Raw genomic sequence first — 25,232 nt, forward strand, 5'->3', positions numbered from 1 at the left:
ATAAGCTCTATCCACTAGAATAGAGATACAGTACAACTTTAATGGCAAGTAAAACAGAGTTTTTAAAAGAGTTTTTAAAGGTATTGTGTCTATTCAGACAGTTCTGAAATGTGATATTCCGGTGAGGATATTGTTCTCTCTAAATTTTGCTCTCTCCTTGGACACGAGTGAATTTACTGTTTTCATTCAAATAAGAACAGGATTTTCATGAGGTGCCTCAGAGAGAAAGTAGTCGTGTGTGTGAAGCATCACTTGACAATCTAATTACATTTTGAAAGTCAGAGGTGATTTAAGAAGGTTCCTATTATTTAATTACTCTGAAGTATATTATCAACCCAGGTTTAATATTTAAAGAGTCAGAAAAATATCAGCAAGTGAATCTAATGAAAACATGTCAAGGTCATATTTCAAGGCAAAAAAATTAAATAAAATAAGTTTTGCATGAGGAAAATGAAGCCTATTTTGAAGTCAGTTAAGTCAGTCATTTGTTTTTTGCAATATTTTTATATTTTTTTTTTAATATAGCAGTTTTCATTCACCAAATTCTCATTATAGGCCATTTTATATATATATAATTTTTTCTTTTTTCCTTTTTCCTCTTCTTTTGTGTGTGTGTGTGTGTGTGTGTGTGCGTGCGTGTGCGTGTGCGTGTGTGCGCGTCTGTGTGTGTGTGTGTGTGCGCGCGCACAAGTGACTTTCGATTTACCTTTTTTTAAACTAGCTTTTTAACTAGTAGCACCTTATTAGCAAGCAAAAAATATATAAATATTTTTTTAAATCCTAGAGGAAATAGTTTATCTAAAAATGTATTTTACACATATGGGGACACCGGGTCTAAGTTTTACTTTAAATAATACCAAGCTGTAGAAACGTAATGAATGAATGAATAGAACCGTATTGTACAGTGATACAAAATAAAATATAACAAATGCATATTAAAATGAAGCGAAATGACCCACAGATTTGTTCATGTGGAAAGTTCATGTGCCACTTTTGTGGCAATAATGTCCCAAAATACACGTGCATTTTTTATCAGCTCGCTGATGCATGAAACATTAATGATTTTTTTTTTAAAGCAGCATATCAAACAAAACTAGAGATGCTGATGTTTACAACCAAACAGGTTTCAATAAAAAAAAAACATTTTTTTTGTTTTTTACTAGAGGCACTTTTGTTGGCTCTGCGCCCGTAGAAGTACTTCACGGAAATTGACGCCATGCTGTTGTGTCACTTGGCTCGGTGCTTCAGACGATTAACCCTTAAATGACAGTCTAAAGTGTTGTGAACAGTATTCAGTCTTATAGCGAAGCCAAAACCCACGTGTACGCGAGGTCACCCGAGGTTAAATAATATAGCATAGTTTAGTCTGCATTACAGTAATGAGAATGACATTTGCATTATTATATTGATAATTATGGGGTTGAAATGTCCCTTTAAAAATCATTGTATTACAGTATTTATTTTATTGTAACACATTAAAAATATTTGAAAATGTCATGAAATGTGTTTAATTGTCATTAAAGTTGTCACAATGCAAAATAATTCAATTGTCCTAAAAACGTTTACCACCAGAATCCTTCAAATAAAATCTGGTCAGATACTAAAATACTAATAGACTCCCAAAAGATCAATTATATTAGAGTTAATTGAAGCACAGACTATTAAACAGACCCATTGTATGTTGTCGGTGGTGTAGTACAAATGCTAATGAGTTGAAGCGAGCTTCATGTCCCGTTTTAGCAGTTCTGCCAAAATTGCGATTCTGTCTCTCTCCTGTTCTCATTCCAAATTGCGTCTGAGCGCTCTGATTGGCCAGTCAGTGTTCTAGTGATCACTCACCTTCCTGAACCCTGTCCAGGTCCAGACTGAAAAAAGAGACTTTTAGAAATCGCCTTGTTATATCGGTCCTGAAAGAGGCAGAAAAGAAAGAGCTATAGAGAAAATGTTTGTTTAATGTAGAGGAGATGCAGAGCTGATCAAAGCCCGCTGCATTCATGCGTGGCCTTTTAATGAAGCTCTCGGTTAATTAACACCAGCAGGAGCAGACGAACACTAAAGCAGCCTATTCTACACTCATCCTGCTGTTCCAAACAGACCGCGTTCATGCCAACACAGCGACGCTTTCAAAGCCTTGAATCAAATACTAAATCATGCAGACCTTTTAGTCAAAGATTTACTTCACAAGAATGCCATTTAATCTCATTTATTAAAGAAGCCTCACATTTTAACATATACTGTATGTAACTTCTCAATGCTACTTTTTGTCTTATTCGTTTATATTTATCCCTCTGCCGGAACATGCATTAACACGACAACATGTGTTTCTGTGCAGGAGTGGTCATGCCCTGATGGCCTTCATTTCGTCCAGGCAGGAGGGCAAGTTAAACCGGCAGCAGACGATGGAGTTGGGCCACCACATCCTAAAAGCGCACATCTTTAAGGTACCTGCATTTCAAAATGTGTGAATGACCTTGTGTACATTTTAATGTGTTGTGTGATTGCAGCTCGGTTGAGCAAGTTGCATTTTTGATAATGAAATGTGTTGATCCACTATGGCTACATACACACTGCAAAGTATCAGAAGTGACAAACGCATTTAAATGCAGGAGTGAATCTCCTAAATTATCATTCAGTGTGTGTACAGGATACAGGAGTCTCTTCTGAAGTTGAGATGGTTGATATAGTGTGATACAGTATAGAAATGTCTTGGCATCTTGTGGTGGTAAGCAAGAAACATGGATGCCAACCATTTAACCCGTTTGGTGTTAGCTATTTCTTAAGGAAAGAAATATTAGCGACGAGACATTAATTAAAATGATTAGTAAACTGCCATCAACAGTGGCGGCATGTTAATGTATGAGTTGCTGCTCAATTCTGGGCTGAAACTGAAAATTCTGGACACTTTTTTATTTATTTTTTGCATTTGAATGAATCTCAATTTAAAAACAAGGCAGTGAGTGGCCAGAAAATAACGTAAAAATATTGTAATTGCATTTTATTCCATTTCTGGTCGAAAGTTGGCAGCTGAAATCTCTGTGCATCCCTTTGAACAAAAAAACAACAGATGCATCGCGATCTTCGATATCGATCCGTAAATCCCAAGATCGAGCTTTCACTTTATGAGGCAACCCTCTATAAAGCAAGTAGATCACTCGCATGTGCAACCAAATCCTAGCCACTGGCTAGTAAATGTTCAGATTTCACTCACCAATGATTTAGTAAATTTATTAGCTCAGAGGTCCTTTTCAACTGTGTTGAGAGTAAAAGTGTGGTTTAACTTGTGTGTCCAAAGACGAGATCCATGGATACATATGTCATTGAGTAATGTTTATTTTAAAACCCTTTCTGATTTTTATAGTCAGTTCTTGAATTAAAAACAACAATAAAAAATAGGCATTTAATTCTAATCAGACATGAATGTTTTAAAGAAATTACTCGCACCTTCTCTCGTTTTATGCACTTACTGGCTGATGCCGCTAGTCTTAAAGAGACAGTATCGATTTAGCAGGTGTTTTACATATCAATGTAAACACTTGTTAATAGTACAAATTATGCAAGTAAACAATAACAATGTAACAAAAATATATATGCAACATAATATATGCAATTTTAAGACATTAATTGATGGACTAGACTGAATTTGAAAAAAAAATAAAAAATTAAAATCAAAAGCTAAATGTGACCAATTTGAAGAAAATGGAATAATAATTAGGTCTGGCGAATTAACACGTAAATTCAGTGTGATTAATTTGATAAAATATTAACGCAATTTTTATTTCTCACCGGATTCAAGCTTGAAGTACCACCTGTTTTCTCCGGGGGGGCGGTAAGCGAAACTTAAGCATGTAGGTCAAACTTAAGTGTAGGTCAGTGTTTCCCAAAGATTGTCAGATGTGCCGTGGAAAATTATCAAATTTCACAAAAGAAATAAATGCATGAGAAAAATTATAATAATTTCAGGGATCCAAACTCCTCACCTTTCGGAGAAAATCGCCATTTTGAAAGCATAATCGGTCACTTTTGTGATTGTGAAGCGCAATGATTAATGTGCAGAAGTGAGTGATGTTTATACGTGTAAAGGGTCATCACATGACTCGCGTCAGCGCTGCAGAATACATTGAAGTCTATGAAGTGAGTGATATTTATACGTGTAAAGGGTCATCACATGACTCGCGTCAGCGCTGCAGAATACATTGAAGTCTATGAAGTGAGTGATGTTTATACGTGTAAAGGGTCATCACATGACTCGCGTCAGCGCTGCAGAATACATTGAAGTCTATGAAGTGAGTGATGTTTATACGTGTAAAGGGTCATCACATGACTCGCGTCAGCGCTGCAGAATACATTGAAGTCTATGAAGAGATGTCACACCAAAGTGTTTTTATACACACATTTCTGCTTCACCAATAATATTTTTGAGATACTAAGCAACAAGAAATATTTAAAAACTTTCCAAATTTGTGAAGAGACATTGAATGTCTCTTAATTTCCTTAAATTAAATATTACCTTATCGTTTATGAATATCAGAGACCCCAGTTATTGAACTCACCAAGAAAACGCTTCTAAACATAAACATGTCTTTTTTTATTACTTTCTGCTATCAAAAGCACTTTTTTCTCTCTCTCTCTTCCAAATAAAGGTTTTCAATGTTTATTGTGCACACTTCCCGCTTTAAACCCTTTAAAAATTGACCCCATTCACTCCCATTGTAAGTGTCTCACTGGAACCTCCATTTGTTCTTTTTTAAAGAAAAGGAGAGATGAGTCAAATGTTCTTGTGGTAATAGACATTATGCCAAAAATTCTGTCGATGAAGTGTAACGTGTCTTGATCCCGGCATATTCTTTTAAACACTCAGTAGAGAAGTGACAGCCGTGTTTATCTGTGGAAGTGTACTGTATGAAAAAACTTTAATTGTTATACATAGTTAACATGTATTGATCCCTGTGTTTTATTTTGAAGGGTCTGAGTAAGAAGACCGGTGTGTCGTCCAGCGTTCTTCAGGCATTATGGATCAGCTGCAGTACTGATGTTTTATCTGCAGCTTTGGCCTCTCTGAGGAACCTCTACACACCCAATGTCAAGGTCAGCACACACAGCACACTCTCAAAACTCTTGTATTTTAACCTTAGCAGAAACAAGTGTCCTATACTCTGGTATAATAATATTGTCTTAGACAAAACAATTACCTGAAAGCCTTAGTCTTTATTTGTAATATGGTAAGAAGATTCAAGCTGTTCATTTTACACAGACAGTATGTGAATGCACCTAAACAGATGAGCCAATTAGAGTGCAGTGTCTGCCACTGACCTTTGACCTCTTTCTTGACCCACTCTCATTGCGTTACAGTTCCCCATGGAAGTGTTTGATAATGAGACGGCATCTTTAGAACATACTGACTGCCGACATTAACATGGGTACAGCGGTCAGCGGCAATTATTGTTACTAACAGTTGCTTCATTATTTTATTGATTTAGAGAAAATCAGCTCAGACTAGCAGACTTGCATCAGGCTGTGATGTAAAGCTCTCTATTTGCTATTTCAGAAAAGCTTTTTGATATGTCACACCTCAACTGTTTAAATAAGAAATGCAGTAGTCGTATATAAGAAAGTTGTGTTCATGAAACCGTTTCTTGGCTCTATAACGTGTGTTATGGTTGTCTGTTAAGAGCTAACAAGCTGCCATGAATTCTCAAATTAATGCCGCATGTCCTCACTCCATTGGTTTAATCTATATCCATTTTTCATCTAAGATTTTAAAAAAATACAAAGACAGTCGAATGCAAAGGACGCTTGGCATTTTAAGTAGTTACCAAGCCCTTTAAGATTAATTGAATAAACTAAATGTCATTACTACCAAAACATGATGTATAATTACATGTTACGGTAATGATATTTCTTTTTCATGCTTTTAACAAGATTCCTCAGTTTGGTGAAGGCGCCAAAATGGTAAATGGTAAATGGTCTGCAATTATATAGCGCCTTTTTAACCTTAGCGGTATTCAAAGCGCTTTACACTGTGTCTCATTCACCCATCAGTGGGGGGATTTGTGGGGGACTTGACATCTGTTGCAGGGCTCCCTGTTCTTCTATTCTATAGTATTCTATTCTATTTGCAAAATGAATGTTTGGGAGTCTAAAATGTATATTTCCTATTGGGAAAATATATATAACCATCATAAGACAAATGTTTTGTGAAACATCTTAAGTGCCTAAAACTTTTGCACAGTACTGTTATATATATATATATATATATATATATATATATATATATATATATATATATAATGAAAAACTTTGTTAACTGGTCTACTTGAAAATGCAGCAGCAAAATGAACCGTAATTCCAGTGAAAGTCTTCAGCCATTCTTTGCACATTTTCTTTTCAGCTTGTATGTTACAGTTATGCATTTGGCAGATGCTTTTATACAAATATATGGAGTATACATTTTATCAGTTTGTACGTTCCCTGGGAATTAAACCCATTTGATCCACGGAAACCCTGTTTATTAACTTTAAGAGTTATATATTTTCAGTCATGCCCTGTTAATTTTAAAACCATCAGGCTTTTATTTTGGCAGAAAACTGCTGGAAGTACTTTTGAGTGTGTGTATGTAGCCTAGTTTACTGTAGTTTAGTACGCATCTTATTTCAGATCTGGTGAAACGTTCTTCTGGTACCGATCTCGATTTTAGCCGGCAGCCATATCACCCTGCAGCTCTTGCCTGGTTACCCACTAAAGCTAAGCAGGGTTGAGCCTGGCTAGTACCTGGATGGGAGACCTCCTGGTGAACACCAAGGTTGCTGCTGGATGTGGTATTAGGGAGGCCAGAAGGGCGTGCTCACCCTACGGTCTGTGTGGGTCCTAATGCCTAATATGACGGGGACACTATACTGTAAAAAGGCACCGTCCTTCGGATGAGATGTTAAACTGAGGTCCTGACTCTCTGTGGTCATTAAAAATCCCAGGCCACTTCTTGTAAATAGTAGGGGTGTAACCCTGGTGTCCTGGCCAAATTCCCCCCATTGGCCCCTATCTATCATGGCCTTGTATTAATCTCCATCCCTGAATTGGCTACATCACTCTACTCTCTCCTCCCCACCAATAGCTGGTGTGTGTGGTGGGCGTTCTGGCGCACTATGGCTGCTGTCGCATCATCCATATGCTATGTAAAGCGCTGTGAGTGCCTAGAAAAGCGCTATATAAATGTAAGGAATTATTATTATATATTATTGGTGCCGATCTCGATACATGTTTTAAGCGAACCAAACTATCAAGCATCTACATCTGAGAAAGTGTTTGTGTGGAGCCCTCAAATATCGTGCAGCGTTCTGAGAGCTAAAACAGAAGTGCATCACCATCCTTGCACGTGCTATGAGAGTGTTAACAGACTGTAGACACACTGCACATGCGTACTGTATATTTAATTATTGAATGCTGCTTTTCACGATTCACAAAGCTTTAGTTTATCTTCAAGAGACTTTGAATGAAATGCAAGTCATATGGACTGCTGTAATGATGCTATTATAGATCTTTTATGTCATTTTTGAGCTTGACAGTAATGAACATGACTACCAAACTGTACTGGATTCGGATCAGGCTCGTCGGACTAATACCTGATCCGGTTAAAAACGTCTGAATCGGTGCATTTTTTCTATTTTAAATGTAACTGTGCGTGTCCCCGTAATTCCTGCTTGCAGTTGAATTGTTTCTTTTTTTAATCTGCTCTCTCTCTTCCTTGAGGAGGTGTCTAAACATTCTCATGAGGTTTTGGTAAATAAAACAAATTTCCTTTCACTGCTGATTAAACATTTGTTATCCAAAAGCAAAAAAATGCAGGTTGATTAATGACTGGCACACAATGTGCGCTGGAGCACTTAATGAGTTGGTTGTGAGCAGCATGCTTTACCAATCAGCAGTTTGTTCTTGGTGAACTTTAGAAAAACGATGAGATGTGGTGAAAAAGAAATGAGTCTACAGCTATAGTCAAGAGTCTATCAGTCTAACTGAAAATTACAATTGATCCTTCAGTAAGATTTGCCACCTTTGATTGCTGTTGCTCGCTTTGACAAGCTATACAAAGCATCCCATTGGAAAGAATTAGAGATTTTCCAGAATATTTGTGATATTTCAATAATGTGCTTATAACAGTAAAACTTGAACGGACATCCTTATGTTGACTACAATGTCCATTTGTCTGTGCTTTTTAAAATAGTTTTTCTATGTAAATATGCACTTGACGGGACGTCTTTGACTGTTGCACCTCAACTTGTTTTTTCAGGATCATGCGCAGGAGTGCCGCGTGTTGTTTTTGCGTCTTGTCAAGTTGAGAAATGTAACTTTTTAAAAACGTGTTTCTGTTCTATATGCTGCATTGTCTAAATTTTTGTTTTGTTTTTTTACCCTTATGCTGTGTTTGTGCTAACACATTTTGTGTTATAAGATCGTTAATAAATCTCTCATATTGCATATATTATCACAAGATATTGCATTTGGTCTATGAGGTGTTGCGAGTGTGATATATCTATATATATATCATATATTAGGGCTGTCAATCGATTAAATTCGATAAAAAATTTTTTTTTTTAATCGAATTAATTAAATGGTGTCCCGATTGATTAATTGCATATACAAATATTTACTGAGAAAGCCCCTTATATAACAATAATTCAATATATATGATTATACATATTTATATCAATATTTAATTATACATAGTTATCATTAAATATTTTAACATTTTATATATATATATATTTATAATATTCAGATAATTAAAATGCATTACATTCTTGAGGCAGAAGAGTTCATCATTGATAAGATACAAAGAGTGGCTTTAGAATACAATGTATTGATTAATACCATATTATTGATCATAAGTCCATCATTGACTTACTGTTCACAGAAATCCATTACACAAGTGAATTTGTCAATCAGTTGGAGATTTATTATGAGGGCTTGTTTAAGGACCCGTTAATGTACATCTGCGTCAGACATTTTTTGTTTTTGTTTTTTGAAACAAGCCAAAGGTACACATAGTACACAATACTACAGATATATTTTACAATAATGCCAAGACATTATATTCATTACATAGTGTAATGGTTTTCAATGCTTTGGAGTTGTTGGAGGTACAAAGAGTATTTAAATCATATTTTAAGTCTTTACAAAAAAGTGCCAATAGGGGCTTTATAGACATACATTTACACTTATGTACAAAAAAACTTGGCAAGAAAAATAAACAAATTAATCAGAAAGTATTAACTTAAGTTATCAAAACTGTGAAACCCAAATAAAACGTCTTTATAAAGCAAAGAAAAACTAGTTATAATAGAGGTATGTACAAACAAATAACATTTTCTCCAGAATACTACAGCGTGGACACATTCCCAAAAAAGGTGAGGGGCAGATTCATCTGTGTTGCTCACACAGCTGAAATTTCACTTACTGCCCTCTGGAGTAAACAGGTGGTACTACAAGTGATTGCGATTAAATGCGTTAATTTTTTAACGCGTTATTTTTATAAAATTAATCACACGTTATTAAATCGACAGACCTAATATATATATATTTATTGATAGACAAATTAATTGAACTGAACTGGCTAGTGGGGGGTGATTTCTGCATATAATTACATAATAAATGTAACACAAACACTTGCTTGATCTGAAAAAATAGGTGTCATTTTAAAGCTTAGAATCTAGACTTTACAGTGCATACAGCTGATCCTGCATATTTTTAAATAATGCTTTTTAATTGGCTTACAAATAAGAACTGTTTCATTCTCATCATTTGCAAATGTGTCATCACAACAATAATGCTCAGAGTTGGTAAAAACATAAAAAAGATAAGAAAGCCAAGTGTTATATATTGTTGGAAAGGTCTCAATTTGTAGAATACAATAGGCAAATTTGTTTTAACTCCGAGGTCAAACTTGACAAAAAGAGTTTTAGTGTATAAAATTCCTACAGACACACATAAATATAATAAACAGCAGGTTTTTTTGTCACGTTTTTCCTTATTACTTCCTGAAACATTCATATAACATAGACAATGACATAATAAAAAGTTATCTGGGTCAAAATGACCAGAACACAACATAAGGGTTAATGCAAGAATGTGTTGGATGCGAACAGCCCCTAACACTGCAGAGTATTTTTTGTCTGTTTTTCAAAAGGAAAAAGCCTCATTTGATAGTGATATCAATTGAAAACATTAGTTTAAATTAACAGAACTGTTCGTAACATTTCTTCAACATTCTCATGATGCTATGAACTCTGTAGGTACTATTGCATAGTATCTACTGTAAGTAAAATCCTTTGCCAGTCTCAAAACTGTTTGCTACCTGTCCACAGGTGAGTCGTTTGCTGATGATGGGTGGAGCGAATGTCAACTATCGTACGGAGGTGTTGAATAATGCCCCAGTGCTCTGCGTCCAGTCTCACCTGGGCCATCAGGAGATGGTTGCCCTGCTGCTGGAGTTTGGGGCGAATGTAGATGTGCTTTCAGAGAACGGCATGAGTTCACTGTGTTACGCAGCGGCCGCTGGGCATCTGGGACTGATCAGTCAGCTCTGTAAGAGAGGCGCCAAGGTGAGATCACTTTAATACAAAAAATTACTTTCATTTATATGGATAAATTCATTCTTACTTGATTATTAATCTAGAAATGTTACACACGGCCCATTTAACTTAAACAATCGGTCATATTTCTGAGTGAAATGGAATATTTAACAAGAATGTAATGAATTGATTGTATTTAATAATCGATGTACATTCTTCATGTTTGAGTATTAGAATGTCAGTGTTTTTGTTTTGAGTTTCAACCCTTCTATTGCGTTTGGGTCATTTTTGACCTGGGAGAGGTAGATGATCATTTTTAAATACCACATAGTTTTTAGTATGAGAACCAAACTTTGGGACTTTGTCAAGACTATCAAAATACACAAAATATATACATTTATTATTATTATAATTTTTTTTAAATTGATATAATTACAAAAATTGTAATAGGGTCTGGGTATCTCAGTGAGTATTGACGCTGTCTATCACACCTGGAGTCATGAGTTTGAATTCAGAGTGTGCTGAGTGACCCAAGCCAGGTCTCCTAAGCAACCAAATTGGCCCGGTTGCTAGGGAGGGTAGAGTCACATGGGGTAACCTCCTCGTGGTTGCTATAAGGTGGTCCTCGCTCTCGGTGGGGCGCGTGGTGAGTTGTGTGTGGATGCCGCGGAGAATAGCGTGAAGCTTTCACACGCACTAGGTCTCCATGGTAACGCGTTCAACAAGCCATGTGATAAGATGCGCAGATTGACAGTCTCAGACTGTCAGATATAAATTGTGATATAAATTGTGTATTATGTTTTATTTAGATTACATTTCACAGAAGTGTTGATAAAAAAAGATGTCTTCACATGTATCTCACTGGTTTTGCTGTAGTTCATGAATATTTTGAAATGTCAAAGAATTTCTACATTTTATTATAAAAAAAAAAAAGGCATATTTACTAACTTTTATATTTATCAGTTAACATGCCAAACGTATCAATCTTTTTACATGTATAAACAGTTAAGAATCTGTTACAGTATAGTTTTAGATGAAAACTATCAGGTTGTGAATGATTTATAAGCTTGAACTCCACCGGGTCAAAATTGGATGGTGCATGCAGATCCTCAACGCAATAGGAGGGTTAAAGTGTATTATCTTCCAGATGTATTTCATATATATGTATTTATTTCAAACAAACCTTCATTAACTCTGTTCATGGTCAGGTGGATCTCGTGGACAAGAGCGGTCAGGGTGCATTAGTGCATGCGGCTCTGCGGGGTCATCCTGAGGTTATTAAATGTTTGCTTGAGTTGACCTGGAGCAGTGAAGGTCAGCAGGTGGACCTCAGCTTGAAGAACAAAGCCCTGCAGCAGGGACTCATAGCAGCCTGCAGTATGGGACATACACATGTAAGCACACACACACACACATACTCCTGTGCACACACATGCAAGTATCAGAAATTAAAAAAATGTATTAAGGTATGATATTTGAAATTCATGTCAGATATTGCAATTCAATCAATAAACCTGTTAAGGTTCATAAGTGCAGTCACACACTGGAGGCTTGTCTACTTACATTTATTAAATGCTTCTGTATGTTTTTACCATGTAAAATTGAATTAAACTTGAAAAATCAGACAGAATGTCAATTGAAAGTCTAAGCCTCAAGCATTGATATTAGACTGTTTTATGATTTAAATATTATAGGAAAAGTAATTTTTCATTTGTATCAGGAGTATACATCCATTACATGCAGAATCACACGTGAGATTATACATATATCATGTTAAATCAAGCCACAGATGGTAAACTCACCTCAAAGTTTCAATAAACAGTCACTATTTGGATTTTTTGAATCTGAGCATAGCATGATGGCTATTACTAAAGAATTAAAATCAACATCAAATAAAGGTTCGATATCACAACAATAACCATGCCACTTAAACACATTTTTAAAAATTAGCCTAGGTTGTACAGCTCTCTTTGGTCTACCATTGTTGTACTGTACATTTTAATGTGTTCACATACAATTTAATGTTTTATTTTTATTTTCGAGTTTGTCTTCGGAGCTTTTTCCCCCCTCCAATTCATATTAGCTACACATCGGCACTCACCTCTGAGACAGTTTATATATACACTGGTGGCCAAAAGTTTGGAATGATGTACAGATTTTGCTCTTATGGAAAGAAATTGGACTTTTATTCACCAAAGTGGCATTCAACTGATCACAGTGTATAGTCAGGACATTAATAATGTGAAAAATTACAATTTGAAGAAATGGCTTAAACTACTTAAATGTTTTCATCAAAAAAATCCTCCACATGCAGCAATGACAGCTTTGCAGATCCTTGTTATTCTAGCTGCCAGTTTGTCCAGATACTCAGGTGACCTTTCACCCCACACTTCCTGTAGCACTTGCCATAGTTGTGTCTGTCTTGTCGGGCACTTCTCACACACCTTACAGTCTAGCTGATCCCACAAAAGCTCAATGGAGTTAAGATCCGTAACACTCTTTTCCAATTATCTGTTGTCCTATGCCTGTTTCCTTGCCCACTCGAACCTTTTATTTTTGTTTTTCTGTTTCAAAAGTGTTTTTCTTTGCAATTCTTCCCATAAGAGTCTTCTCTTTACTGTTGTACATGAAACTGGTGTTGAGCGGGTAGAATTCAATGAAGCTGTCAGTGGAGGAAATGTGAGGCGTCTATTTCTCAAACTAGAGACTCTGATGTACTTATCCTCTTGTTCAGTTGCACATCTGGTCTTCCACATCTCTTTCTGTCCTTGTTAGAGACAGTTGTCACCTTCATTCCTCAAAACAATGATTGACTGATGAGTTTCTAGAGGAAGCGGTTTCTTTTTTGCCATTTTTGACCTCATATTGACCTTAACACATGCCAGTCTATTGCATACTGTGCAACTCAAAAACAAAGAAAATGTTAATCTTCATTTAACGAATCTAAAAGCTTTCAGCTGTGTTTGATATAATGGTGTGGCATAGGGGAAGCGTTCTCCACTCTCGGGCTGTCGTTTCTCATGTATCCACTCTCTCCCTCTCTCGACATTTTGGCGTTCCTTAAATGTCTCTCTCCGCATCACTATAACAAGACACAGGTGTTAGAGGTAATTAAAACCCAGGTGACAAGCCTTACCGCTCTCTCTCTCGCCCGCAGACCGACACACGACCACGTCCCCCCATGCCACATATGGCAAGTGATTATCTAGCACCGAATGATCAATTTATCATGATTACTCAAGGATAAGGTGTTGGAGTGATGCTGCTGTCTAGATTTGATCAAAAATGACTTTTTTCAAATAGTGATGCTGCTGTTATTTACATCAGTAATGTCCTGACTATACTTTGTGATCAGTTGAATGCCAATTTGGTGAATTAAAATGCCAATTTCCATCCAAAACAGCAAAATCAGTACATTATTCCAAACTTTTGGCCGCCAGTGCACTTGTTTAGATATACAGTATATAGTTATATAAATACATGTAACAGGATGACATATTTAAAATGCAAAATATTAGTTTTATCTGTAAATACACGTAATCCATTTTGATCGACTTTTCTCAGTAACTTTAACGCAAACCAGAAGTTAAGAGGGAAAAAAAACACTTTCTGAAAAGGGGTGGGGCTAAATAAGGTGAATAGAATGAACTTAACTATTTAAGTTAAGGTAGCTGGAAACAAGTAGACTTAACTCAGAATTGCTATTTAAATGTTGTTGTTTCTACTTAATAATTGTAATGGAATTAACTCAAAATTGAGTATAACTGATTCTAGGTCAATCATTAAATAAACGTATTTCTCCACTGAAATGCACAGACACCTGTACTTCAGTTGCACATGCACAAGGGGAACTGAGATAGTGTTAACTGGGACCAACTTGACCATTTGGGTACAGATCACTCTAATGGTGACATCACGCAAAGCAACTATTTGCAACAAAACAACATAAACAGTACCACAAAAGAGCTAAAACAGCCTCATAACTGGCCATTTAAACAGCCCCATATGGTCCTGTTGTCCAAGAAAACATATTTAAATAATCCAAGGCAATATGGGTATTCCCCTTAGCCTCAATTTTTAAGATAAATAAGTTCAAGAAACATAGATATTTGAGTTATGAGGCCAAAACTTGGCATTTCAAGTAATGTTTAATTAAGACAACTTGATTTTTCCAGTAATGACAACATTAGGGTTTACAGGCCGTATTCTCATCTCACTGATTTATAATAAAGCCATTTATCTTATAGGTGATTTAAGGATTCGGTTGCCATGGGAGAATAGTCATGGCAACAGGCCAGTTTTTATGGCTGAGTAGTTTCACAGTTTCAGCTTTTAGAGGAGAAGGGAAAAGCTCTTGTGTATTAATTTATCTCACTGAAGAAACTGCCTTCAGATTGTACCAGCAACGGCACTTCAGTCCACAGATATTAATTCCTGATGTGTTAGAGAGAGACAGGCCTCTCTTTACTTCCTGTTGATTGGCCCAGCTAGTATTGTGGTTGCAGTATGGATCTAAATAGTATTGCGTAGCTGGACCTTCACAGAAGAGGAGACCATCCGACATGTAAAGTGACCAACCACAGCTCTATTTGTTCTTACTTGCCATATACAGCGCATTCAGAAAGTATTCAGTCCCCTTAATTATTTTATTTTTTGTTGCAGCCCGGTTGCACATTATAATTTTTTTCACATCAATCTACACTCTATACCCCATAATGACAAAGCAAAAAAAATATTTTTGATAACTTTGATAACCATTATTAGAAAAAATGGAAATATCACATTTAGAAGTATTCAGACCCTTTGCTGACATTTGAAATTAAGCTCAGGTGCATCCCATTTCTCTGGAGCATCTTTAAGATGTTTTGAGACTTTGATTGGAGTCCACCTGTGGAAAATTCAATTCAATTGAATCAATTCCCAAAGCTTGTCGATCATACCCAAAAAAGACTTGAGGCTGTAACCGCTGCCAAAAGTACGGAGTTAAGGGTCTGAATACTTATATTTCATATTTTTATTGCTTTGTCATTATGGGGTGTGGAGTGTAGATTTATGTGGAAGGAATATTCGGGTTCAATACAAGTTCATTTCAATTGACGTTATTTGTGGCATAATATGATTTAATACAAAAATAATTTTGAGTCGTCTCTCCTTTTAAAAAAGCAAAAATGGAGGTTACAGTGAGACACTTACACAGGGTTCGAGGGTTTAAAGGCAGAAATGTGAAGATTTTAATTTTATAAAAGTTCTTACATTAATACTTCTGTTTAAACTCATACGTGATTTGAGTTTTAAATTTGTTTAAATCATCGTTTTTACTGTCATTTTAGGGTTTACGGTGGTAAGTTGTCATTGCAACCAAGTTGTAAAATTGGATATAACTTTACACAGGAAATATTTGTAAGGGATTTTATCATACGTAAATCATAAAAACATGCATATCATTTATGTCTTGTGTCTATAATTTAGAAAAAGTGAGTATTTTATCGTTTACATGTTGGCCTCATTATCTCCATTGTAAGTGCATCAGTGTAACCTCAGTTTTTGCTTTTATTTAAAGAAAAGGTGTCAGTTTATTTATTTATTTTAATAGTTTTTTTGGTTTATACTCTGTGATCAGAATTATCCTCTTCCAAAAGTAATATGTCCTGTTTATTACACAGATATATTTTCTACTAAGCACCTCAAACTCTGAATATCTTTAATTTGATGCTACTAAACTGGCAAACTTAGGCAAATACATTTCTTTGTATTCAAGTTTGTGTTTACTATGGTTTTACTACAAATAGCACTGTTAAACTTGGGTTACTGTAGTAAAACCGGGGTTTTTTGTTAATGCAAAAAACTAAACAAAATAACAGTTTTATTATATATGTATTTGTTGTACAAACCACACTGAAACTGTGGCCCTAAAACCATTATACAGACTGAACCGTGAGAAATATTAACTGTTAAACCGTTATGTATGTTGTATTACCTTATTAAGTTTGTTGGCCCTTTCTGCCATTAAGGCATGTCATTGACGTGAGCGGGTGTTTTGACAGGTGCTGGAAGGCTTGTTGACGTTGAATAATGATCTGGCTGTACAGATTGATGCTCATGACACGCTGTGGGGTGAAACAGGTACGTTCTGTTTTTCTCCTTCATTTTATTCTCTTTCTCCCCAAATATGTCTATTTCTGTTCCATTAGGACTCACAAGAACCGTTGTTAGTGATTACAGCTTTACAGAAAATCACTTTTCAACAACACAAATATTTGTTGCTGTTTATTCTAAGCGATTTCCTCTGGCGTCTCAGAATGTTTTCTTCAGAATTGAATGTCTCTTGGTTCATTGTTACATTCATCCTGTTGTCTGTTTATGCAATTTTTGCATATCTTAAAGATATTTTTCACTCATACTTGTGTTCTCTGCAGCTTTTTAAACCCCCGAAATATCACTTTTTTTAAAACAGTAAGTTTGCAGTGATGTGTGGGTATTTTGCTGAATAAATAATGATCATAAATGAGAGTTTTATCAAGTTATAAGGGGAAAGGCCAGGTGATATAACTAAAAATAATATGTCTATATTTTTCAGCCTTTTGATGATATTCAGTGTTGTGGCTCATCTTCAGTTTTCACCATCCTAACGATGAGAATCACAAATGGTGCGTGTAATCAGTGGGCTTAAGACATTTATTTAAATCCACTTGATAACATAAAATGTGGGGGAAAAAGAACACAACTGAAAACAGTTAATATCTACCCAGGTTGTTAACCAACTGTCCAAACTAATAAAGGTACAAACCACAACAAACCAAATTAATTGACATCTCAGTATAGCCAAACAGTGACAACTTAGACATTCAATCAATCAAATAAAAAAAATAAAAAAATGCATATTTCAATCAACATCATATTTCAAACATCCTAAATGTAATATCAAAGCATACATTTAAGTTAATAGTTTAGCTAACAGTAGTGCTGTCAGTCGATTTAATTTTTTTTAATAGCGATTAATCGCATAATTTTTCAGTAGTTAATCTCAATTCATCATCGATTTTGAAAGTGCTGAAATGTTACTCTATATACATTTCTTTTGCTGTAAAAAAATACACTTTCTGTATTTCCTTCTAGGAAAGAAAACAAAACAATAATGCTTTATTGCCTTCAGCAGTATAAAGATAGAAATGCTCTAAAATAGCACCAATTCAAATAACATTAAACATCTCCCAAACATGCTTTATTAACAGTAGATGCTGTTGTACGCATTAAACTTTTAAACCAATCGTATGCGTTAACGCATCAACTTTGACAGCTCTAGTTAACATATAGTTCAGTTTTACAGTAATATAATTGAATCCAACAAAACCAATGAAATGGCTCCAACTTTTGTTATGCTGTGCATCTCTTGATATTTCTGTATTTGCTCTGAATGGCTCAAAAATCTGAATCAGGTTTATGAATCAGTTCATTGAAATAGTTTGAACTGATTCACCAAAATGGATCAAACTTAACTCACAGGTCACAAGACCAGGAAGGATTGTGAAACTATTCTAATGACACACTCTTCATTGAAGTCATTGCAATTTTGCTCAACCGCAGATAACCAGAAGAATAATTGATGTGTATTGTGAATATTCAACACATGACCCTGCTCTAGAATGGGAAAAGGCTTGTCTGCTGTAGACCAAGAGCCTTGTGTTGGGCTAGTAACAAATCCATTAAGGTCAGACATGGCCATTTATCTCACTTAATTGCACATCCAGCAGTGTGACCTTCAGTGGCTTTATGTGCAAGCCACGGCTATGTAAAGAGAGAGAAACTGGTATTGTGAGAGTGCTGCCAGGTGTGGAGCACAGCACACGTGTGAATCAATATAAGATTAATGTCTGGTAAAACGTGAAAAGAAGGACATTTAGATTCAAAAGAGATTGTGAATTGCCACTGATTGACACTTTCAAAGAGGATAAAATGTAAAAACCAAATCAGTGTGTGTTTGTATACTTCAAAAACACAATGAATTCAACTGTAGGAGAGATAAGTTATAGCCGAGATACATACAAGACCTTGAAGTAATAAAATGTTTTATCTTTTTTTTTAAAGTAATTTCAAGTTCTTAAAATGGTCATATAATATATATATATATATTATATATTTATTTATTTTTAATTCCATTGGTTCATTTATAATGGAAGTAAAGTGGTTTGCACTAAAACAGTCCTAATTTTTTACACCATTTCCACTCTCTCTCTGACCCTAATGGTGTGTTCACATTCAACACGAAGCGAGCGTTTCACGCGGTGCAGTTACATACAAAGTCGATGTGAATAGGCGCAAATGACGTGACTACGAACACACAAAATCGCTTCATCCGCGTATTCGAGCGAGAAATTTGCTTGACGCGTTGTCGTGAAAGCCTATCAGTATTGAGATTGTCCGAAAAAAAGACATGGCTTGAAGGAAAGTGAGCGAGGAAGTTGGACTACCTGGTAAGTTCTGAAAAATATGCGCGTCTACTTGATTCCAGCTACTGGTTGTACTTTACTATGGACCAAGTCGTAGAAGCCCCTCCTCCTCTCCTTATCCGGAAGAGAATGGGGAATACTCGCGGGTTCGCGTTACTCACACGAATGTGAGTTTAAACACAAATTTATAATCCAGCGTTCAAACTCGAACGAGCTATGCGAGGTGAAACCTTTCTTCGCGTTGTATGTGAACGCACCATTAGAATTAAACAGGCCGTTTTTGTTTTTAAAATTCTATTTTAATGGCGTCTTCAAGGCTGACAACAACAATCTGTGCTGAAAATGTCAACTGGTCAAAATAACAGAAAAGATGCCGTGATTCATTTTGAAACACCACAACACAAATGTTTTACTTTAGGAAGAGTTCAGAAATCAATATTTGGTGGAATATCCCTGATTTTCAATCACAGCTTTCATGGGTCTTGCCATGCTCTCTGCCAGTCTTTCACATTGCTGTTGGGTGACTCTATGCCACTCCTGGTGCAATAATTCAAGCAGCTCAGCTTTATTTGATGGCTTGTGAACATCCATCTTTCTCTTGATCACATTCCAGACGTTTTCAACAAGTTTCAGGTCTGGAGATTGGGCGGTCCTCTATCCACGCATTGATTGATCTGACTGTGTGGCATGGAGCATTGTCCTGCTTGAAAAAACAATCCTCAGAGTTGGGAAACATTGTCAGAGCAGAAGGAAGCCAGTTTTCTTCCAAGATAATCTTATACGTGGCTTGATTCATGCGTCTTTCACAAAGATTACAAATTCAGTCATTGTTTACTCACCCACACCTGTGTTGTTCTAACACTATATGACTTTCTTTTTCTGAACTCAAAGGGAGAAATTGTGAAAAAAAAAAAAGTGTGCTCACTCAGTGATGTCATACAATGGCAGTTTATGGTGACCACCTCTTCAAGCTTCAAAAGAACACAAAAGTATCATTCAGAAGTCTAATTAATTATTCATGGGACTCATGATTGTTATTAAAGCATATGATAAGATTTGATGGGAAACAAACTGAAATCGAATGTGTTATTTAGTAAAAATATTCACTGACCGTTGATCTCCTGTGTGTGTTCATGAAGTTAATTTTTTAGACTTCTGAATGATACTTTTGTGTCCTTTTGAAGCTTGAAGAGGTGTCACCATAAACTGCCATTGTATGACATCACTGAGCACAACATTTACTCACAATTTGTCTCTATGTGTTCAGAAACAGAAAGAAAGTCATATAGTGTTAGAACAACACAGGGGTGAGTAAACAATGACTGAATTTTTCATTTTGGGGTGAACTATCCCTTTAAATATGCGTGTTTGATGTTAGAAAATTCAGAGCATTTTCGCACTTTAGTTCCAATAATATTCCTTTTTTCCCTGAGTTGGAAGTTTAGAGTTCTGAACGTTACAGTATGTTTTCATAGCACAGTGAACATTTAATTCCACTTGATATTCTACATAATTCCACAAAATATATATTTATTTTGCCTACTCATATTTCAGCTTCATTTCTATCTGTGTGTTTGAGAGTAAACAGACTACAGGGGGAGGTTTAAACTCTACAACAGTGATATTTACATTTGCAGTGAGAGGACAGAGCAATACTGAACAGATGTTTAACTAATAAAAGCGTTAAACCAGCACAGCAGTTTCCTCAGGCAGCCATTCACCTCAAATAACCACATTCACTGGAAGGCACGCAAACACATGGTTTCTTTAGGTTTGAAGTACATCAACACATTTAGTTTTTTTTCTTATTTATATATGTTTTTTTAAATAACACAAATAGACCATTAAGCCATATTTAAATGAACCACACTGAATTAAAACAGACAAAAAACGTAATAAATCAATTTACATTGCGCTCATATCTATGTAAAATAAATTTTGTTAGACAGAATGACTGCTTCAGTTTCCATTACTGTCATAGTATTGGAAAAGATGCAATAAAAGTGAATGGTGACTTAGCCTAACATTCTGCTTTAAATTTTCTCTGGTGTTCCACGGGTGGGTGGGGTGGGTGGTGGGATGGGGGGGGGTGACACGTTTGGAAGAGCATAAGTTTGATTAAATGATGACAGATTAAAATTTTGGGGTGAACTATCCACTTAAAGGAATGAACCACACTTTAATAATATTCTTATAAGGTAACCCAGCACGTGTTTTTTATTTTATTTTTATTTTTTAATCATATTTGATATATTAGGCTTTATAGGTCATTATCCTCAAATAATATTTGTGTATTTTCTACAGAGGTAAATCTTGGAGTATTATCAGAGGATAGGGAAAGCACATACACAATAAACTGTACTCATTTATAAACACCAGTTGAAATTATCGACTGTCCCTTACATCCGTGTGTGTATATATATATATATATATATATATATATATATACGCTTGATCACTGGGGGAATACCGGTGTTTCACATAAGAGAGAAAGCCCCACTATTGCGGTGCAATTCCGCTGCAGGTCGCAATATAATTGTAAGGAAACAAACACAGAAACAACTGTGGAATATATGTAAATAAAGCGAAGCTACCAAAAATAGCAGTCTTTCTCAGCTGCCGTGTTTACACAAGTGTCGCAGGGAGAACGCTGCTTTCTCACAATGCCGCATGTATACACAAGTTAAGAGTATGTCACTTATACAATATATGTATACACAAACACGTTTTTCAATAAGCCATGGTCTTGCAATACATGGCTTTTTGGTGTCCATGTAAACATACTCACTGTAACCTCCATTTTTGTTTTTTTAATAAAAGGTGAGCTTAAATTCTGTCAATTGCTATCGATTAAACTTAACTTGAACGGATCCCAGAATGTTCCTCTAAGCTGGGAAAGGAGAAAGTATTTTAACATTTCAAAAATTGCCCACTTCACCTTCAAGACCTTGAACAAATCTCTGTGACTGGACCTGTGCGGTCCAGCTAACAAATAGAGCTCAGATGTAGGTCAGACTCATTAGCAGCCTTTCAACTGATCTGCAAACCTCTGCCAAGACCTCCAAATGTCTCTCTCTCTCTCTCTCTCTCTCTCGTGTTATCACTCTCAAGCGCTCTGGTTTTATCTGGACTCAGCTGATGCATTATAGAAAGCTTTGAGGATAAAATGTTTTCTCCTTTTTTTTTCTCAGTAAACTTTGGCTGTTTGTTGGGCATTTGTTTTCTTGTTACATAATTGTATTTCTACATTGTGAACTGTTGAAAATGCAGTCTCACTGAATGGCCTTTGTGCATTGAAATGTATGGCCGATTTTATTCCACTGATTGCTTAGTGCTTTTGAATTTTACTTTGAGTTATTGAATTACATTAATTTAGTCATGAAGCAAACACACAGAAATCTCCCCACAAAACTGCAAAAGCTCACTGTCTAGGCAGAAGACCATTTATTAGAATAATTGTAGCTTAACTGGCATCTACATTCACAGCAGTGCTGATGTAGGGCCATAACGCACTTATGCTCTTGCTTGTGTGATATTGCTTAATATGAACATTTTGATATACACACGTTTAATGTATTCTTATCCAAACTGAGCCCTGGGTGATGATGCTGGGATTGTTGGTGATTTGAATGGAGGTCTGCTGTTGCAACAAATGCAAATTTGATCTGAAATGACAAGACTCTTGTGCGAATTCACTTAACAGTTGCACTACTGCATGTGGTATTTCAGTGCAAAAACCGGCACCTTATTCAGTAAACATCCACAGTCCAGATTAACTTACTCTTCCTGCTGTGGTCAAAACGTAAACAGACATGCGCTCCTTGAGCCAGCCGGGCAAATTTTTGTAAATGTGTTTTATATGCAGAGTGAAATTGCCATTATGGGCTATGAATCTAGGTGTGTTATGATGTTTACCTGTTGAAAGAACACGTTATAAGGTGTTTACATGTCCTTGTACTGTATATTGTTGAGTTATGAAGCATAATCAGTGTACAATTGAGCATGTAAACACTCATTCGCTCAACCAAATTTGTAAGATTGGAGAAGGGCTGTCTGTTTTGCCCAATCAATGCTTTATTATTCTTGCATTTCCATTTCGTGATGCTAGTGGCACAGTAATTACACGCTTTACACATCCTTTAAATCCATTTGCAGATTTTCCACCAAAATCAGTGCAGAAATGTCTGCAGATTCTGTCTCTTGGGAAGGCACAAGAGTAGTGAGTGCTGTCCTTCTTCAGATGGATGTTTTGATTCTTGAAGACATTCTCCTAATGGCACAGGCGTCGTCTCCAAATGGATGCTGTCACTCAAGCAGTGTATGTGTAGAGAGGTCTGATCTTTTAATCTTGCTCAGGTGAAACAGCAGAGAGCTGTATTTGTCACTGTGACCATCCATCCCGCTGTCCTTGACGACTTCGGCAGACCCTACACTGTCCTCCTCTGAATGTTCAGTCCAGAGAGACGCTTCTAGAATGAGTCCATTCTTTATGAGGGAGCGATTCAGCTGTAATTAGTGATGTCATCAAATTTCAAATGCAATTTACACAAATCAGTGACTTCTACGATAAACATGTTTTTAATTACTGAATTCATAGTCATTTTGATATTTTAGTCAAAAACTTCATGTGGTGTAACCATCTGGAAATGGTAAAACCAAATTTTTTAAATATTAAATTCTTAAAAAAAAATTAAAAAAGAAAGAAAGGAAATATGGCAAGCACTGTCCAGAATAATCGTATGTCTTTACAACAAAATAAGCAATTAAATTTTGTTTTAAATTATTATTTGAAAAACTTTTGTCCATCAAATCAAAGTCAGGTGGTGTAACCAACATGTAGAGATGGACCCCTCATGACTGTAGGTCATTTTAAAAAAAAATATTCAAAAAAATATATCCAATATTTTGTCATTTGTGTAAAATGACAAAAAATTATTGTTTACGTCAATTGGAGTAACCATGAGAAAATGTTTGGATATTGTTTACAATCAAATGTTTAATATGAATTTTATTTTTTTTAAATATGTTTGAAAACTTTAATTAATGATTAATTTGTGTACACTCTCGGGTATTCAAGGTGCAAAATACCTTTTACTTGATGGTAACACCATATGACATTAAATCATTTTTTTAAATAAAGTGCTGTAAATGTTTTTCAAACTTTTATGAAACCAAATTGAACACAAACATTACATAGTAGGGATCAGACGATATGTTTATCTCACGATTCAGTTCAATATAAGATATGAGGTTCACAATTCAATATTATCTCGAATCGATGTAAGAACACTTAAATTGTTTATTTAAAAAAATTATGTTTGAGCAAAATGCACATTAAAATTTCTCAAAATAAAGTTCTTTAATATATAATATAAATGCTCAGTTTAAATAATATGACCTTTCTCTATAGGAAAATATCACAAAATCAGGCTGATCAGGTGCAGAACAAGGAATAAAACTATAATTAATTTTATATCATGAAATTGTATATATAATAATGATATGAGCATTCACTGTTTGAAATAATGTGTACAATATACAAGTAAAAACATTCAGTTTACATTCATTTGTATAAAAAAACACACAAAAAATGTTACTGTCACTTTAAGAGTTCAATGAGCGGCTCACAGTGTTCCAGTTCAGCGAACATCAACGGGAATCTCTGTTTCTTTAGCTCATCCATGCTGCGAGATAAAATTTCATATTTCTTTTTACTTTTTTATCTGACTGTATAAAACAAAAAGGATATTAAGACACATTATTCAATGAAAGTGGAGTTGCCTCATCTGTGATGGACACACACATTACACGGAGGAAACAATACGTTTAATTTCAAGCACTTTTTATCAAATCAAGGCGACTTTCAAGGTTTTCCAGTTATTACATTTCTAAAAGCTAAATTTAAGCACTTCAAGGACCTTGTATGAACCCTGTAAACAGTGTAGAAAAATGTGCAGTTGTGGTAAATCAAGCGATATAGAGATTGTGATGTTTTACAGTTCATTTAATTTATGAACACAGTGTTGCAATTTTCGAAACATCTAGTTATGCCACAATATGGGTCGTCATTTTATTGGTTTGTGGTATATCGAAATTGGACCCCTAATTTCTAGGGACTGGATGTGTGTTTTAAATTAGATTTTTAAAAGGTTTCAAATTTTTTCATAAATTAACGGCACGATGTTAAATAAGTTCAATCGAGGCACGAGTTTATCCATCAGAT

The 25,232-nt window shown here is 35.5% G+C and overlaps 1 protein-coding gene across 3 annotated transcripts in view; it reads left to right on the top strand.

Annotated features, from left to right (window-relative positions):
* Positions 1-25,232, top strand: part of tanc1b (tetratricopeptide repeat, ankyrin repeat and coiled-coil containing 1b) — a 198,813-nt gene that overhangs the window by 159,803 nt on the left and 13,778 nt on the right. For all 3 annotated transcript variants that reach the window (XM_052142050.1, XM_052142051.1, XM_052142052.1), the window contains exons 14-18: positions 2,333-2,441; positions 4,963-5,085; positions 10,356-10,592; positions 11,771-11,956; positions 16,607-16,685. In XM_052142050.1, coding sequence (XP_051998010.1) covers positions 2,333-2,441; positions 4,963-5,085; positions 10,356-10,592; positions 11,771-11,956; positions 16,607-16,685 — 734 coding nt within the window. The remainder of the gene's footprint in view (positions 1-2,332; positions 2,442-4,962; positions 5,086-10,355; positions 10,593-11,770; positions 11,957-16,606; positions 16,686-25,232) is intronic.

Source organism: Xyrauchen texanus, chromosome 14 (assembly GCF_025860055.1).
Source record: "Xyrauchen texanus isolate HMW12.3.18 chromosome 14, RBS_HiC_50CHRs, whole genome shotgun sequence".
In the NCBI taxonomy this organism is placed as follows: domain Eukaryota; kingdom Metazoa; phylum Chordata; class Actinopteri; order Cypriniformes; family Catostomidae; genus Xyrauchen; species Xyrauchen texanus.